This window comes from Camelus dromedarius, chromosome 14 (genome assembly GCF_036321535.1).
Source record: "Camelus dromedarius isolate mCamDro1 chromosome 14, mCamDro1.pat, whole genome shotgun sequence".
NCBI lineage: Eukaryota > Metazoa > Chordata > Mammalia > Artiodactyla > Camelidae > Camelus > Camelus dromedarius.
In genome coordinates this window covers 28,430,553-28,446,502 of record NC_087449.1, presented here as the reverse complement: position 1 = coordinate 28,446,502, position 15,950 = coordinate 28,430,553, and the positions used below count along the sequence as shown (strand labels likewise).

The window sequence follows — 15,950 nt, the reverse complement described above, 5'->3', positions numbered from 1 at the left end:
TACAAGATGTTGAATATAGTTCCCTGTGCTGTACAGAAACTTGTTTTTTAAAATTATTTTTATATATAGTGCCAATATATTTGAGTACCAATCACAAACTCCCAAATCTATCCCTTCTGACCCCCTTTCCCCCAGTAACCGTAAGATTATTTACTATGTCTGCGAGTCTGTTTCTGTTTTGCAGATGAGTTCATTACAGTTCTTTTTTCTTTTTTTTGAATATTCCACATATGAGTGACATCATATGGTACTTTTCTTTCTCTTTCTGGCTTACATCACTTAGAGTGACAATCTCCAGGTCCATCCATGTTGCTGCAAATGGCATTATTTCATTCTTTTTTATGGTTGAGTAGTATTCTATTGTATAAATATACCAACTTCTTTATCCAGTCATCTGTCAACGGACATTTAGGTTGCTTCCATGTCTTGGCTATTGTATATAGTGCTGCTATGAACATTGGGATGCATGTATCATTTCGAATTAGAGTTCCCTCCAGATATATACCTAGGAGTGGGGCTGCTGGATCATGTGGTAAGTCTATTTTTAGTTTTTTGAGGAATCTCCATACTGTTTTCCACAGTGGCTGCACCAAACTGCATTCCCACCAGCAGTGTAGGAGGGGTCCCTTTTCTCCACACCCTCCCCAGCATATCATTTGTGAACTTTTGAATGATGGCCATTCTGACTGGTGTGAAGTTGACACCTCATTGTAGTTTTGATTTGCATTTCTCTGATAATTAGTGATACCAAGCATTTTTTCATGTGCCTATTGGCCCTTTGTATGTCTTCACTGGAGAACTGCTTGTTTAGGTCTTCTGCCAATATCATTGATGAACATAGATGCAAAAACCCTCATTTCTGGATTAGGTTGTTTGTTTTTTTCTTACTAAGTTGTATGAACTGTTTATATAGTCTGGAAATTAAACCTCTGTCAGTGGCATCAGTTGCAAATATTTTCTCTCATTCTGTAGGTTTTCATCTTGTTTTGCTTATGGTTTTCTTTGCTGTACAAAAGCTTGTAAGTTTAATTAGGTCCCATTTGTTTATTTTTGCTTTTATTTTTATTGCCTGGGTAGACTACCCTAGGAGAACATTGCTAAGATTTATGTCAGATAATGTTTTACCTATGTTTTCTTCTAGAAGATTTATCACGTCTTGTCTTATGTTTAAGTCTTTAAGCCATTTTGAGTTTATTTTTGTGTATGGAGTGAGGGAGTGTTCTAACCTCACTGATTTACATCTGATTTACGTGTTGCTGTCTGGTTTTCCCAACACCACTGGGTGAAAAGACTGTCTTTTCTCCACTGAATAGTTTTGCTTCCTTTATTGAAGATTAATTACCATAGGTCTGTGGGTTTATTTCTGGGCTTTCTATTCTGTTCCATTGATCTATGTCTGTTTTTATGCCAGTATCATGCTGTTTTGTTTACTGTAGCTCTGTAATATTGTCTGAGGTCTGGGAGGGTTATTCCTCCATTCTTTTTCTTCAGTATTGCTTTGGCAATTCTGGGTCTTTTGTGATTCCACCTAAATTTTAGGATTATTTGTTCTAGTTCTGTGGAAATTGCTATGGGTAATTTGATAAGGATCACATTAAATCTGTAGATTGCCTTGGGGAGTATGGCCATTTTAACAATATTGATTCTTACAATCCAAGAACATAGGATATCTTTTTATTTCTTTAAGTCATCTTTAAGTTCTTTAATCAATGTTTTGTAGTTCTCCATGTATGAGTCTTTCATCACCTTGGTCAGATTTATTCCTAAGTATTTCATTGTTTTGGATGCGATTTTAAAAGGGATTGTTTCTTTACTTTCTTCTCCTGCTATTTCATTGTTAGTGTAAAGAAATGCAACTGATTTCTGTATGTTAATCTTGTATCCTGCTACCTTGCTGAATTCTTTTATCAGTGCTAGTAGTTTTTGTGTGGAGCTTTTAGGGTTTTCTATATATAGTATCATGTCATCCTCATATAGTGACAATTCCACCTCTTCTCTTCCAATTTGGATCCCTTTTCTTTCTTTTTCTTCCCTGATTGCTGTGGCTATGTTGAATAGAAGTAGTCAGAGCGGACATCCTTGTCTTGTCCCAGATTTTAGTGGGAAGACTTTCAGTTTTTCACTGTTGAGCACTATGCTGGCTGTAGGTTTGTCATATATAGCTTTTATTATGTTGAGATATGGTCCCTCTATATCCACTTTGGTAAGAGTTTTTATCATAAATGGCTGTTGAATTTTATCATATGCTTTTTCTCCATCTATTGAGATGATCATGTGATTTTTGTCCTTCTGTTAATGTGGCGTATCATATTGATTGATTTGCGTATGTTGAACCATCCTTGTATCCCTGGGATGAATCCAGCTTAATCATGGTGTATGATCTTTTTTATGTGCTGTTGCATTCTGTTTGCTAGTATTTTCTTGAGGATTTTTGCATCTATGTTCATCAATGATATTGGCCTGTAATTTACTTTTCTCGTAGTGTCTTTGTCTGGTTTTGGTATCAGGGTGGTGGTGGCTTCATGGAATGAGTTTGGGAGTACTCCCTCCTTTTCAGTCTTTTGGAAGAATTTGAGGACCAATATGAGTTCATCTTTATATCTGGTAGAATTTCCCAGTAAAGCCATCTATCTGGTCCTGGACTTCTGTTTGTAGGGACTTTTTTTTTTATTGCTGATTCTATTTTATTTCTAGTGATCAGTCTATTCAAGTGGTCTATTTCTTCTTGATTCAGTCTTGGTGGTCTGTATGTTTCCAGAAACTTGTCCATGTCTTCTAGGTTGTCCAATTTGTTCCCATATAGTTGTTCATAGTATTCTCTTACAGTTTTTTGTATTTCTGTGGTATTGGTTGTAACTTCTCCATTTTTCTTTCTTATTTTATCTGTGTTGTCTATCTTTTCTTCTTGGTGAGCCTGGCCAGAGGTTTGTAAATTTTGTTTGCTCTTTCAAAAACACAGCTCTTGGTTTGATTGATTTTTTTCTATTATTTTTTAATCTCCATTTTATTTATTTCCTCTCTGATCTTTATTATTCCTTCCTTCTGCTGACTTGAGGTTTTGTTTGCTCTTCTTTTTTAAATTCTGTTAGGTGACAGGTTAGGTTGTTTACTTGAGATTGTTCTTGTTTTTTAAGGAAGGCCTGTATCACTATGAAGTTGCCTCTTAGCACTGGCTTTTGCTGCATCCCATAGATTTTGTGTGATTGTGTTTTCACTGTCATGCATCTCAAAATATTTTTTAATGTATTCTTTGATTTCATCATTGACCCATTGATTTTTTTTTTTTTTTTGGTAGCATGTTGTTTACTCTCCATGCTATCATTTTTTTGTTCTTTGTTTTTCTGTTGTTGATTTCTAGTTTCATGGCGTTGTGGTCAGAAAAGATGCCTGAAGTAATTTCTATTCTCTTAAATTCCAACAGCATTATTTTTTCAATTAAGGCATGTATATTGCTTTTTAGACATAATGTGAGACTGCACACTTAATAGACTGCAGTATAAGGATAACTTTCATATGCACTGGGAAACCAAGAATTCATGACTCACTTTATCACAGTGGTCTGGAAGCAAACTCGCAATATCTCTGAGATGTGTCTGTGAAAAAACCTACTTCACAGGATTGTGGAATAAATGGGCACAGCTCACAGTAGGAACTCAATAAATGGTGGTTTCTGTGAGAAACTATTTATTTGATATCATGTGTTTCAAGAAAAATGTCCCTCTTAGGAATATAACTTCAACATCACTAGACTTCATCAGTTTGGGAGTACAAATAATGTATAAATAATAATGCAATTTTGAAACCTATTTCCACACTTAGATAATACAGTAATTTGGCAGCGTCACTAGGGATGTCACCTGTGCCTCTCTCATCATCACCCAGCCCTTTGTCAATGTCTGCTGCCCAGGGAGACCAACTTGGGGGCAGTGCCTTGCTCCTGCCTCTGCAGGTGATACCTCAGTGAGAACAGGGTGGCTGCCTTCTCTGAGAACCCCAGAGGTATTCAAACTGTAATGCAATCAAGGAGCTAAAATGGCATGATTTCCTGTTAAGACTTCATGCACCAGAAGCACCTATGTCTGCAAGGACATGACCCTCTCTTCTCACTTCGTTTCTCACTTTGCCACTTGGACCACAAACAACACTACCTGTGCCTCCCTATGAAAAAAGCTTCTTCAGCTTCTTCTTAATCCCTCATCATCCATAAGTGAGGACCAGGAAACTTTCTATCCCAAGATCTCCTAGTCCACATAATCCCACCCTAAGGCAAACCAATTTCTGCATATTTTGGACTGGTAGTTTCCCAGTTCATCATAACTATTCAGACTCTAAAACCCAGTTTAGGCTCAGCTGGAATGCTCAACAATAACAACTACTGCACATTCTGATTTTTCATCCACCAGAGGTCTGCCTTCCAAATCAAAAGTATACGACAGAGTAAAATGTGTTATATAAATTTATTCTGTGACATTTTCCTCATTGAAGGTATTTTAAAATACATTAAAATACATCAATATTTCATGAAAAATAAATATCTAGTATAAGAGTTTAGATAATATCTGTAATATACATGATTTGAACTTGAGTATCCTTTTTTCACTTCAAACATCATTTTTAAAAAAGTAACGTAAAAATAATAAGGATTGTTGCATTCTTCATATATCCTATGTCTCATAAATTTTAATTCAACTGTCAGTTCTTTTCTCAACTATGTATGTTAATGGTATTTGATTCTGGTTTTGAATGGGAAGAGTATCCATTTTCTGTTTAACAGTGATATTCACATCTTCTTTCTCTGCTTCTTCAAGAAAATGCTTCATGCTGAGTTTGAATAGTAATCGAGGGTCTGGTCCAGAAAGTGGTGGGCAATTACAGGCCTCTCTAATTTTGAGAGCCTATAAAGAAAGAATACAATACAAAGTATATACACACATATAACTTTATTAAAGTTATCCCAGTAATTCCTAATATGCTCTATGCAAAACAATGAAATATAAGAATATATTCTGTATTTTTGGAATAAAACTTATCTTACAACATATGAAAAGAGAATTTTATATAAATTCAAGGTAAATAGTTACATTTTCATGATTTATTCATATAAGAAAATATTTTCAAAAAAACCCAACTGTATCTGCAGTTGTCCACTGTCCTGCTGGAGATAAACAAGACCTCTTAGAGGTATCTCTATAATTTGTCAAACCTGAGCCAACACTGAGAACAACATTCAGATTAGAGAAGATCTGAAGACTCAGATTTTTTTCAAGAAAAAGAAAACAACTGAAAATAGATGTGAATGCACTGAAAGAAGATATCCATAACTGGAACAGTCTGGGATAGAACTGATGTAATAACCGAGGAAAGCAAACAAATCAAAACCATGGCAATTTTTAATGCCAGGAAAAGTAAAATGCTGCAGGAAAAATAAAAGTAATCACAGTACACTACTGTGACTAGTGACCAATTTTTTAAAAATTGAATCTTTACCTAACCAAAATTACAACTTAACCATAATTGGAAGGGGGAGGGCTGGATATATGTGTGTGCATGCACAGGGTGTGACGCTGATAAGGGAGAGCATAATTCACGGGGAAAAATAAATAGATAATGCCTAGAACTCAAAAGTTAGGAAGTAGCAATATAAGCATGTTACATAGACATAGTGGGAAATAACAAAAGAATCATGTAAGAGAGCTGGAAATTATTACCCTTGAAACTGAGGGCAGGTAGGGACTTTCAGACATAAAAACTAAAATAGCAATTTTTAAAGGAAAAAAAGTCTTAATACCTAAAAGGTTTTAAAAGAAAGATGTTTAGGGCTAAAAGCTGGCTTGGTTTTTTACTATTTCTAATGTTTTGATAGTGAGGCATGTTAAGGGAAGTAAGCGGAGAAGGGGACAGTCGGCGTTTGGAGAAGTAGTAAAATTTTAGATATACAGGGTACACAAGGTCTCACTGATAAAACAAGGGCTTTGTCAGGGCAGGGGGGAGACCTAAAGGACAAGGACACGAGGGAAGAAGTCACATGGGTACCGAGAAGAAGAGAATTCCAAGCAGCAGCTGTGAGTGCCAGAACCTGCGACGGGAGTGTGGCTGGAGTGTTCCGGACGGTGAGGAAGCCAGTACAGCTGCAGCACAATGGGGTAGGAGGCAGGAGCAGATTACGTGGGATCGCACAGGTCTCAGTAAGGATTCTGGGTTTTACTCTGAGTGGGCCTGCCCCTGATGTTTGCGTGGTCCATGCCAAGAATGCAAACGGAGGCTCAGATACCATATGTTTAAACATCTAAAACAACTACAGGAAAAATGCTCTGTTCTGCTTTGAGGAACAGACATTCAAAATGGCCCTAATGGCCAGGGACAAAATTAGAATTCTTGAATTTTGGAGTGCATAAAGTTACAGGGAGCCGACCCCAGCTGCTGCCACTGGCCTGCTGTCCACTCCCTCCTCCTCCCAGCCCTGGCTTACCTGGCCCTGGGAGGGGCCTTGCGTACAGCCGTCCAAGGGAAGAGGTCCACACAGGCCCTGCAAGCAGGCTCAAAAGTGTTTGGATGAGGAATTCCATTATCCCAAATACCAGAGTGCCATGTGGTGGGGCACAGGTTCTTAGGGAATGTTCCCTCAGGCCCCACAGGACAGGGGGGCATACAACCAGAGGCAAACCAGAAAAGTCTTTTAAATGGCTGAGGCCAGGGCAGGAGCTTGGGTCTAGGAGACTTCTGACTCTGAAAGAGGCTATGAGTTACCCAAATAAACTAAAGAGGAAAAAGCATGCAAGTGAAATTCTTCGGTGACAGAGGCCTTGTCTGAACTTTCTTTGTATATCAAAATACAAGAGTAAAACGTATCTTAACGTCTATTAAGTTTAAGTAAATGTTCATCGAAGTAAACTGAACAGAAAAAACAAGAAAATGTTTCCCAACTATAGCACTGACGTAAAGAGAAAGTCAGACCCTCAGCTGAACGGTGACCTACTGTCCAAACCAGGATATCTTTGCGAGAGAAAGGAAATGCTATAAAAGAAGATTTACACTGAGACACCAGGCAGACTGAGACTGTCCTGGCCAAACTGGGACACAGAGTCGACTCTTGCTTTAACTCCTTTACAACTCCGTTGTTCTTTTCCACGTGAGAAGCCACCTCATGGCTGCTACAACACACGCCGAAGGCCTTCAGTGGTTTCAGGAAAGGGGCCCAGCGGGGAGTTCAGCAGGTAACAGCTGGCACAGCTGAGTGTGGCAGTGAGAGACGCAAAGTGGCAAACAAACCGAAGGGGAGTGCTGCCTCCTACAATCTTTCCTATTTAGTAAAAGCTCTTCTCTCTCCCTTAAGTTATCTTACCAGTATTTTTACATTCAGCGAATATTTAGAACACCAAACTGAGTAAGGTGCTAGGTATACACCGATCAGAACAGTCACGATCCCTGCCCTCATGCAGCTTATTTTTGCATTTCCCCACCACTGGGCATTTAAATTGTTTTCATGGTTTTGCTTTGTTTGGCTTTTATAAATTACCCTGCTACAAAAACGTTTGCTTAAAAAGAAAAGGTTATTTTAAAATCTCCATTTGAGTTTACTTGAAGGATATCCCCAAAATAGAATGATCTGAACAAAGAGTAAGAACAGAGTATAATTTTTGTTATATAGGACCAGACTGTTTACCACCAGAAAGTCTTTACCAACTTATCATGTTATCAGCATACGGGCATACATACCTGAGTTATTCATAATCAGTACAACGTAAGATTTGATTATTTTTCTGTCTAGATAACCACATCATTTTAAGACTCAGAATCCTTAGAAATCATCAGCTAAATTTTACAGTTGAGGAAATTGAGCCCTAGAGAGGTTAAGCTACTGGCAGGGAACAAAAAACTGCTTGGTGCTTGTTTATTAATTTATTTACTTGTAATTGCCCAAACCTGGAAGCAACCACAATGTCCTTTAGTTTAATGGATAAATAATCTGTGTTACAACCAGACAATGGAATATTATTCAGCAGTAAGAAGAAATAAGTTATCAAGCCTTAGAAGGACATAGAGGACTCTTAAATGCATGTTTTTAAGTTAAAAAAAAAATCTGAAAAGGCCACATAGTGTATGATTCCAGTTACATACATGACACTCTGGAAAAAGGCAAAACTATAAAGACACTAAAAAGATTCATGGTTGTCAGGGGTTAGGGGGAAGAGAGGGATAAACAGGCAGAGCATAGAGTATTTTTAGGGCAACGAAACTACTCTATGTGGCACTATAATGATAAAGACATGTCATTATACACTATACATACCCACAGAGTGTACAACACTGGAAGTGAACTCTAATGTAAACTATGGACTTTGGGCTGTAATGATAGGTCAATGAAGATTCATCTGTTGTAACAAATGCACCGCTCTGGTGCAGGATTTTGATAGTGGGGGGAGGCTGTATCTATATGAAAGCAAGAGGTACATGGGAAATTTCTGTACGTTCCACTCAATTTAGCTGTGAACCTGTAACTGCTCTTAAAAATAAAGTCTATTTTCTAAAAAACTAGCATGGAAGTAAAAAGGCTAGGAAAAAAGGGATAAGAACACACTTTTGTTTTTGTTTTTTAATGCTTTTGCATTACATGTGTTTATACTAATTTTTTTTGCACCACACTATATGTGTCTTGAGTAAATCTTTTACTGAATAAAATGTACTTTGGAGATATCTGAGCTATGTTTCCTTAATTGTTAGAAAAACTACATATTCTTTGTAAAAGTTTTCTATTGCTATTTCTTCATGTATGAACTGTTTTTCTCCTCTACTTATCACACAGAATCCTGTTACAGACCATACATATTTCCATCAAATCTTCACCTATTTTGCATAGTAAGATTTTATCACATATGGTGGTAAAATATTCTTTTTTTCACTTTCCTTTCCACATTTATTTTTATTACATTTCAGGGTGTCAACATCTTTTACTTTTATAAATTCAAATCCATCTTATTAAATATGCCTTCATCTCTTTAAAAGTAAACATTTTCCCACTGTACAGCTAGAATATGTCTTTCTATCTCCTTTATTTTGTTTTCTGTGTTTAACATCATGCACTGCACATAATAGGTACTTAATAAATGCATGCTGAACTCTAAACAAACATTTATAGAATGCAAGCTATGAATAAATCATTATGATAAATGTCATAGGAAAAACACTCTTAAGAGTTTACAGTCTATGAGAAAGCAGGAATGTACTCTAACAACAGGGATATATAGCTCTAAGAATCCCAAGGAAGATCTGGAGTTAAATATGGAATTAGCTACCTAAAGATTCCAACCAGGAGTGAAAAGAACTAACACTTACTGTCCATTTTCTATGTGCTTTACATTGTGCCTGGTATTTTAATGTTCTCTAAATGGGTGTTATTATGAACCACTTTTCAAATCTTGGGCTCAGTGTGAAATACTTACCATTAAAGTGTCTTATAAGGGAGGGAGGGAAGAAGAGAGGGAAAAAGGCAAGAGGGAAGGGCAGGATCTTACCCACACAAACATACAACTATATACATAAAACATTCAGGAGACATTGTTATCCCGGTGTTATAGATGAAGAAGGCTGAAGGTTAGATTAGATAACTTCCTCAAAGTCAGGTGGGTATGTCAGAATTTTAAACACAAAACTCCCTAGACCACTGCTATTTTTTCACTATTTCCTATAAGCACCCTCTTCCCACTACTAATTTGCTACATGCTACATTTCCATGAGAGAATGTAACTGCTATTCAATTGCACTGCCCAACTTTTCCATTTTTAACCTAATATTTTATTATTTGTCTTTCCTATTATTATCCATGATGCAGTAATTTAACAAATATTCACTAAACATCTCAGAAACTGTCCCAGGCACTAGGGAGACCGCACTGAACAGGGGCCTTCCATTCTAGGAGAGGAGATAGATAATAAACAAGTAAACAAGGTAGTTTTAGCTAAGTACAATAAAAAATTAAATAATAAACTGTGTTACAGAATGACTACACGGAAGGAAGGCTATTTGAAATTGGGGGACAGGAAAAGCCTCCCCAGGGACATGACATTTGTGCAAAGAGCTGAGAGAAGAACATTCCAGACAGAGAAGTCAGCAAGCAGAGGAGCTGTAAGCAGGAAACAAACTCCACATCAAATCGCGGGGATCGAGGGAAACCTGCGGAGGGCGCCGAGTGAAGAAGCTGGAGAAGCAGGCAGTGGCCAAATCACATGATTTAAAGACCCAGTAAGGAGTTTGGATTTTTATTCAAAGTTAAATGAGAAGCCAATGTAAGGGTTTAAGAAGCGAAATGACATTAAAAAGAGCATTCTGACTACTGTACTGAAAATAGGTTGTTAGGGACTGAGGTGAAGAGTGGAACAAGAAAATCAGAACAGGAGATGCTGTCGTTAACCTAGGGGAGAGAATACGGTGACTTTCACAAGGGTAGTGGAATGCTGACGGAGAAGGGAACGCATCTTATGGGGAGTCATTCTTACTCTTAACGTGTTTTTAAATTTTCTCCTTAGACCTTGGCAACTTGTAAGGGCCTGTCTTTGCAATGAAGATTGAACACTTGATAAATTTAACTATCCAGTGATCTTCACATCGGGCTCTCACGCATGATTCTTCTAAAAACCCATCTTGAGAAATGCTACCTAAATCAAAAAATGTGATACAGAAACCAAAGTCAAAGAAATGAAGGCATGAATGAATGTACTGGTCCTTACCACTGTCACATTCAGCTTGGATTACCTTGTGTCTTTTCAATATTCTTCTATTTTTAGACATTTTTAAAAGCTCTGGATGTTTTAATTTGGTTGTGCTATGCACCTCTATCTCCAGCATCAATGAGTCTTTGCTCTGAGGCATCCATTTTGCTCTTTACAGCCTCCAACGAAAATTTTCTGGCTTCTCTGCTGTACTCAAAAGTTTAGCAATTTTCTGAAATGGATGTATCTTACATTTGCAAAGTCATTCTTTCCTCCTCTGTCACTTTCAGTGTCGTTAAAGCAGCCTCATCATGACAGCTTCAGGTGCTGCTGCCTCTGCAGTTCTCGTCACCTGGGCTGTCCTCCCCAATGGAGTAAAACTTTTAAATTAGACCTGAGATTTGAGATTTGGTTTTGTTTTTTTGATTTTTCTACTCGATGAAGCTCATCTTGCTGGGGGGAAACGGGCATTTCAGAGGATTTGTTTTTTTGTTGTTATTGTTTGGATTTAGTTTAGATGAAGGTCCTTGTAGTGTCGTTAGTTAAAGACACTCAGACACTATATATAGTCTTTTCAACAGTTACCTATGATCATTTTTCCTTTCAACTCATATGCACTCATCATTCTGATTTTTTAAAAAATCTCTTACCCACCTTGTAAATCTACTCTTGAGTAGGATAAAAATGTGGCTGCAATATCTTTTATTCCATTAGAGTTGACTTGGCTGGTCTGAGTTCCTTCTTCATTGTTCTATATAGATTCCTCTTGAAGACACATTCCGGTTAGCCTTCTGAGACAGGAGGATGACATTTCCTCAATCAAAAACACTTCTCAGGTAGCTGAAGTACCGGATCTTTTGCACAGTGCTAAATCATCACTCCACAATCACTTGCACAAGGGGAAAAACTGCGTTTCCAAAGGAGGGGTTAGGCCACCACCATCCAAACCCCCTGATTGAATGTGGAATCACTGAATGTGGAGCAGCCAGATTAAGAGCAACCTGCTGTGAAGCAATATGAAGCATAGTTGTACCACCTATAAATATTCTTACCAAAATGTAACTTCCATTTATAGGTATACAGAGAAACAAGTTGGTCAACACCACAAAGAAGCAATCAGTTACATCTAGAATGTGAGAGTAGATTTATTCAACACATCAATGACACGTTTAAAAACAAACAAAACAAAGGGGAGGGGCACTGCTCTAAAGTCTGAGACATAAGGGACAGAGCAACCAAATACAATGTGTGGATCCTGATAGATCATGATTTGAACCAATTGTAAAATTCTATTTTGAGACAGAGAAATTAGAATATGCACAAGATAATTAATTTTATTAAGGAATTACTTAATTTTCTTAGCTATGATAATGGTATGATTATGGAAGAAGATGATACTACTTTCTAAAATGCATGTTGAACTAATTAGGAGGGAAAGCCCACAATGTCTAGGATTTGCACTAAAATACTTCTGGGGAAAGAAATAAGAGAAGGGGCAGATGAAGCAAGTGTATAAGAAGGTTGCTGCTACTGAATGTGAGTGAGTAAAAAAGGGGGGGGTTCATTACATTATTCAAATTAGTCTCTATCTTTAAGTGTTTTTAAAATTTCATATAAAAAGTAACACTAAAAAAAGTCCTTAAAAAAACTTTTTCCTCTCTATCCACCCTTCTCCTGTCATTTTTGCATTTCTGTAACTTCATTCTTGATTTTACAATGGTATCTTTAGTTCTAAATGGCTCATGAGACGTTTAAATGTTTCTCCTGAAAAATGAAACCAGTCCCTTTACACCCTCTCAATTTCCAACTCTCTCCCTTAATTTCTGAAGGCAAAAGACCTAGAATTTTAGCATTAATAACCTCAATGTAAAAACTCACTAGAAACAAATTTAACAGAAATTAATGAGACTTGCACGTTACCACTTTAAGAGACAGAAAATACAACAAAGGTAATGCCTATGTGGCTACTTAAAAATAACAAAGCAAAAATTCTGTGTGTTTATTAGTCTGACAGGATGATTTGATTTAGTATCTACTTGAAAAGCTAACTGAAGACAAAAGGAAATAAAAACAGAAAACTGTGAAAGAATCTGAAATGGACTTAAAGATCATTTGGTGTTCTATCAAGTGCATCCCTGGGTATTATCTCTGCCTTTCATGGCCTTAGAGCTATTTTACCACCGTGTAAGCTGCAGAAAACTTAAAACAATGCAAACGACACTCGTGGAAAAGGAAAAGAACTATGTCTGGTGGAATGCAATCGACTATTGCCTTATGAATGTGTCAGTTTTGCACCTATTTGTGAAGTCATCTGAGCTAGTTGTAACATTACTGGCTCCTTCATGAATAAGTTAAATAAAATCTCAGATACGGTTCATTTTATAAGTTATGATTTAACCTTTAAAAATATTTTCCTCTAACTCATTTCATTTCCTTTCATAAACTGCAGTGTAAATTAAAGTCTAATTTTTGAAGTTGTCTAAGAGAATTAAGTAAAAATAACTAAAAATTTTAAGTAAGTAAATATAAAAAATTAAAGTTAAGGCCACCTTGACACAGGTCAATTGTCCTCTTGAACGATAAAATAATATGGAAAAGTGTTCAAATAAAATTTTATAATCAACCACTCCTAACATAGGAGAATGCTGGATTAAGAAATGGCTGTATTTATTCCCCCAAACAACTGATATATTTATAAAACAACTACTGGTACACATGAGGATTCTTCTAGGTACCACACATCAAGTAAAATAGCAATTACTTATTCATTAAAAAAACTATAGTAAATTTTAAAAAGGAAAAAAGAAAAAAGCAGGGAAAAAAATAATGCCTAAGATGACTCCTGATTAAATTAAAAGCTTCCTTTGAAAACAGAAACCAAGACATTTCAAGGGAAAAAAGTCACCTCCGTTTTTTAAACATGTTTTTCTAAAAATACCATTACTTTTCTGCCCTTCCCCCTAAAAAGCAATTTTTCCCTAATAGCCCATTCATTCCAGCCTCAAGTAGATACACATTACATGTACCATAATATTTTTTTAAAGTTTTAGACAATGTTACTGTCAGGCTTCCTGGCTTTATATGATTCAGAGGCCAATTCAATTACAGTAGCTGCTATGATATTTGCCTTTTCCTCAACACTCTTCATGTCAGACAAAATGAAATTCTGCAAGGTGAACAGTGTGTGTTTGTGTACACTGGCCAACAACGACATTTCACTTCAATGTTAAACACTCTCATATTTTCTACTCATGAGATGTATATTAATGATTTATGCATTTACTCTGTCCAATTATAAATGCATAAGAATGATTTACACGAGTTAAAACGCTCAGCTTCCTGAAAGCTTAAAGAATTCAAAATAAAATGAGATTAAAAAGAATGCATTTACAGTCTGCCACTGAGTGATACTCATATCTAAAAATTAAATGCAGTAAATTTGAAACTCAAGATTTATAAAACAGTTTACAAATAAAGCTGACAAGGAAGGTTCTAAGAACATTAAAAAATAAATCCTATTCAAAATTATGATCACAATAACATAACCCCAGACAACTAGTAAGTCCAAATTAAATGTTTTTCCTACATATTCTATTATTCTCTAACCGCCCCCCCTCCACCAAGGAAAGAATGGCAGAGAGTTGGTAAGAGAAGAAAAAATAAAAAATTCAGTATAAATGCTTTCGGTTGTAAAATAAATCTTTCAAGTAAACTTCTACCTTGGGTTATCATAAAACTTCTCTTATTCACATCTATTTATATCGTATGACAATACTTACAGAAAAGAAAGTAAATAGGGTAAATCTCTTTCAAACACAATGTATGGCATATACAAATTTAAAATCTGAATATTATAATTTCAAAACTGTCATACTATTAAACATCAACAGGTTGGTTTAACATCTGCTCTTCAATTTTTCACCCAAGTTGTTATGGTAACCAAATATGTGGAGTATGTTTCCTAAATTTAACTGATTATCTCAAGTAAATAAAATTATAACATATTATTAACTACAAATATTATTATTATTACAACCCTGTATTTATCCTTTTTAAATGCTAGTGGATCAGAGGATTACATTTAACTAGGCATTTACACAAACTTTTATCTCAGAATTCATATTTAAAAAAAACAAGGGTATATTTTTTTCTAATTTGGGTGTGTTTTCTTGATTTAAAAACAAAACAAGAAAAGGAACTAGTCTATCTTCTGAACAGTATACTATACTAAAAATACTACAACATCAGGACTGCACTGCTTTGTAGGAGCTGTAGAGCACCTTCTTTTCAAACATAATTCAAATCCTGGTATTCCTTTAGTCCTCTGCTCAGAGCCCTCCACTGGTGTTCCATATCTGGGCTAAAGCCAAAGTCCTTTTTTTGTGGGGATACAAGGCCTGCACCCCCCACCTTCCCTTGCTCACCTCATCCAGCTCCACTGGTTCCTCTGCTGGCCCGCAGATACGCAGGCTCACTCCTGCCTCGGGAGCTCGTGCTGACTACTCCTTCTGCCTGCAAGGCTCTTCCTCCTAGGCAGCTACACGCCTCACTCACTCATTTCAAGTCTTCATTCAGATGCTATCTTTTCAGTGAGATCTTCTCTAACCAAGCCCATTTCAAACAGCTATTCCAGCACTATGACCATCTCTACTCACACATTACCTACCTGCTACAGAATGAACTGTGTCCTCCCCAAATTCCTATGTTGAATGAAGCTCTAATTCCCAATGTGATAGGTATTCGGAGATGGGGCCTTTGGGAGGTGCTTCGATTTAGATGAGGTCATGAGGGTAGGGACCTTACGATGGAATAGTGCCCTTATAAGAAGAAGAAGAGACACCAACGCAATCACTCTCTGCACCACGTGGGACGCAGCAAGAAGGCAGCTGTCTGCAAGCCACGAAGAGAGACCTCACCAGAAACTGAACTGGCTGAAACCTTGTTAGGACTGAAGGACTTCTAGCCTTCAGAACTGAGAGAAAATGAATGTCTGCTGCTTAAGCTACCCAGTCGATGGCATTTGTTGTGGCAGGTCCAAGCTAATACACCATTTCTCCACCTTTACTTTCCTCCCTAACACTTACTACCAATATACAACATATCGGTGTTTTATTCTGTACACTACAAATTTACTCTATTCACTGTCTGTTACCCTTTACTGCAGATTCACAGGGCAGGGTTCATTTGTCTATTTTGTTCACAGTATCTACTAATCTACAATCTGGCACATATCAGGTAATCAAT

General features: G+C 36.8%; 1 protein-coding gene across 10 annotated transcripts in view; it reads right to left on the bottom strand.

Annotated features, from left to right (window-relative positions):
* Positions 1-4,438: 4,438 nt before the first annotated feature.
* The window catches only part of OMA1 (OMA1 zinc metallopeptidase), a 53,646-nt gene continuing 42,134 nt past the window's right edge, over positions 4,439-15,950 (bottom strand). For 4 of the 10 annotated variants that reach the window (XM_064493534.1, XM_010984569.3, XM_031465220.2 and 1 more), the window contains exon 9: positions 4,439-4,895. In XM_064493534.1, coding sequence (XP_064349604.1) covers positions 4,686-4,895 — 210 coding nt within the window. In that variant the 3' untranslated portion in view covers positions 4,439-4,685. The other 6 variants (XR_004140785.2, XR_004140783.2, XR_004140784.2 and 3 more) reach the window with 6 other exon arrangements.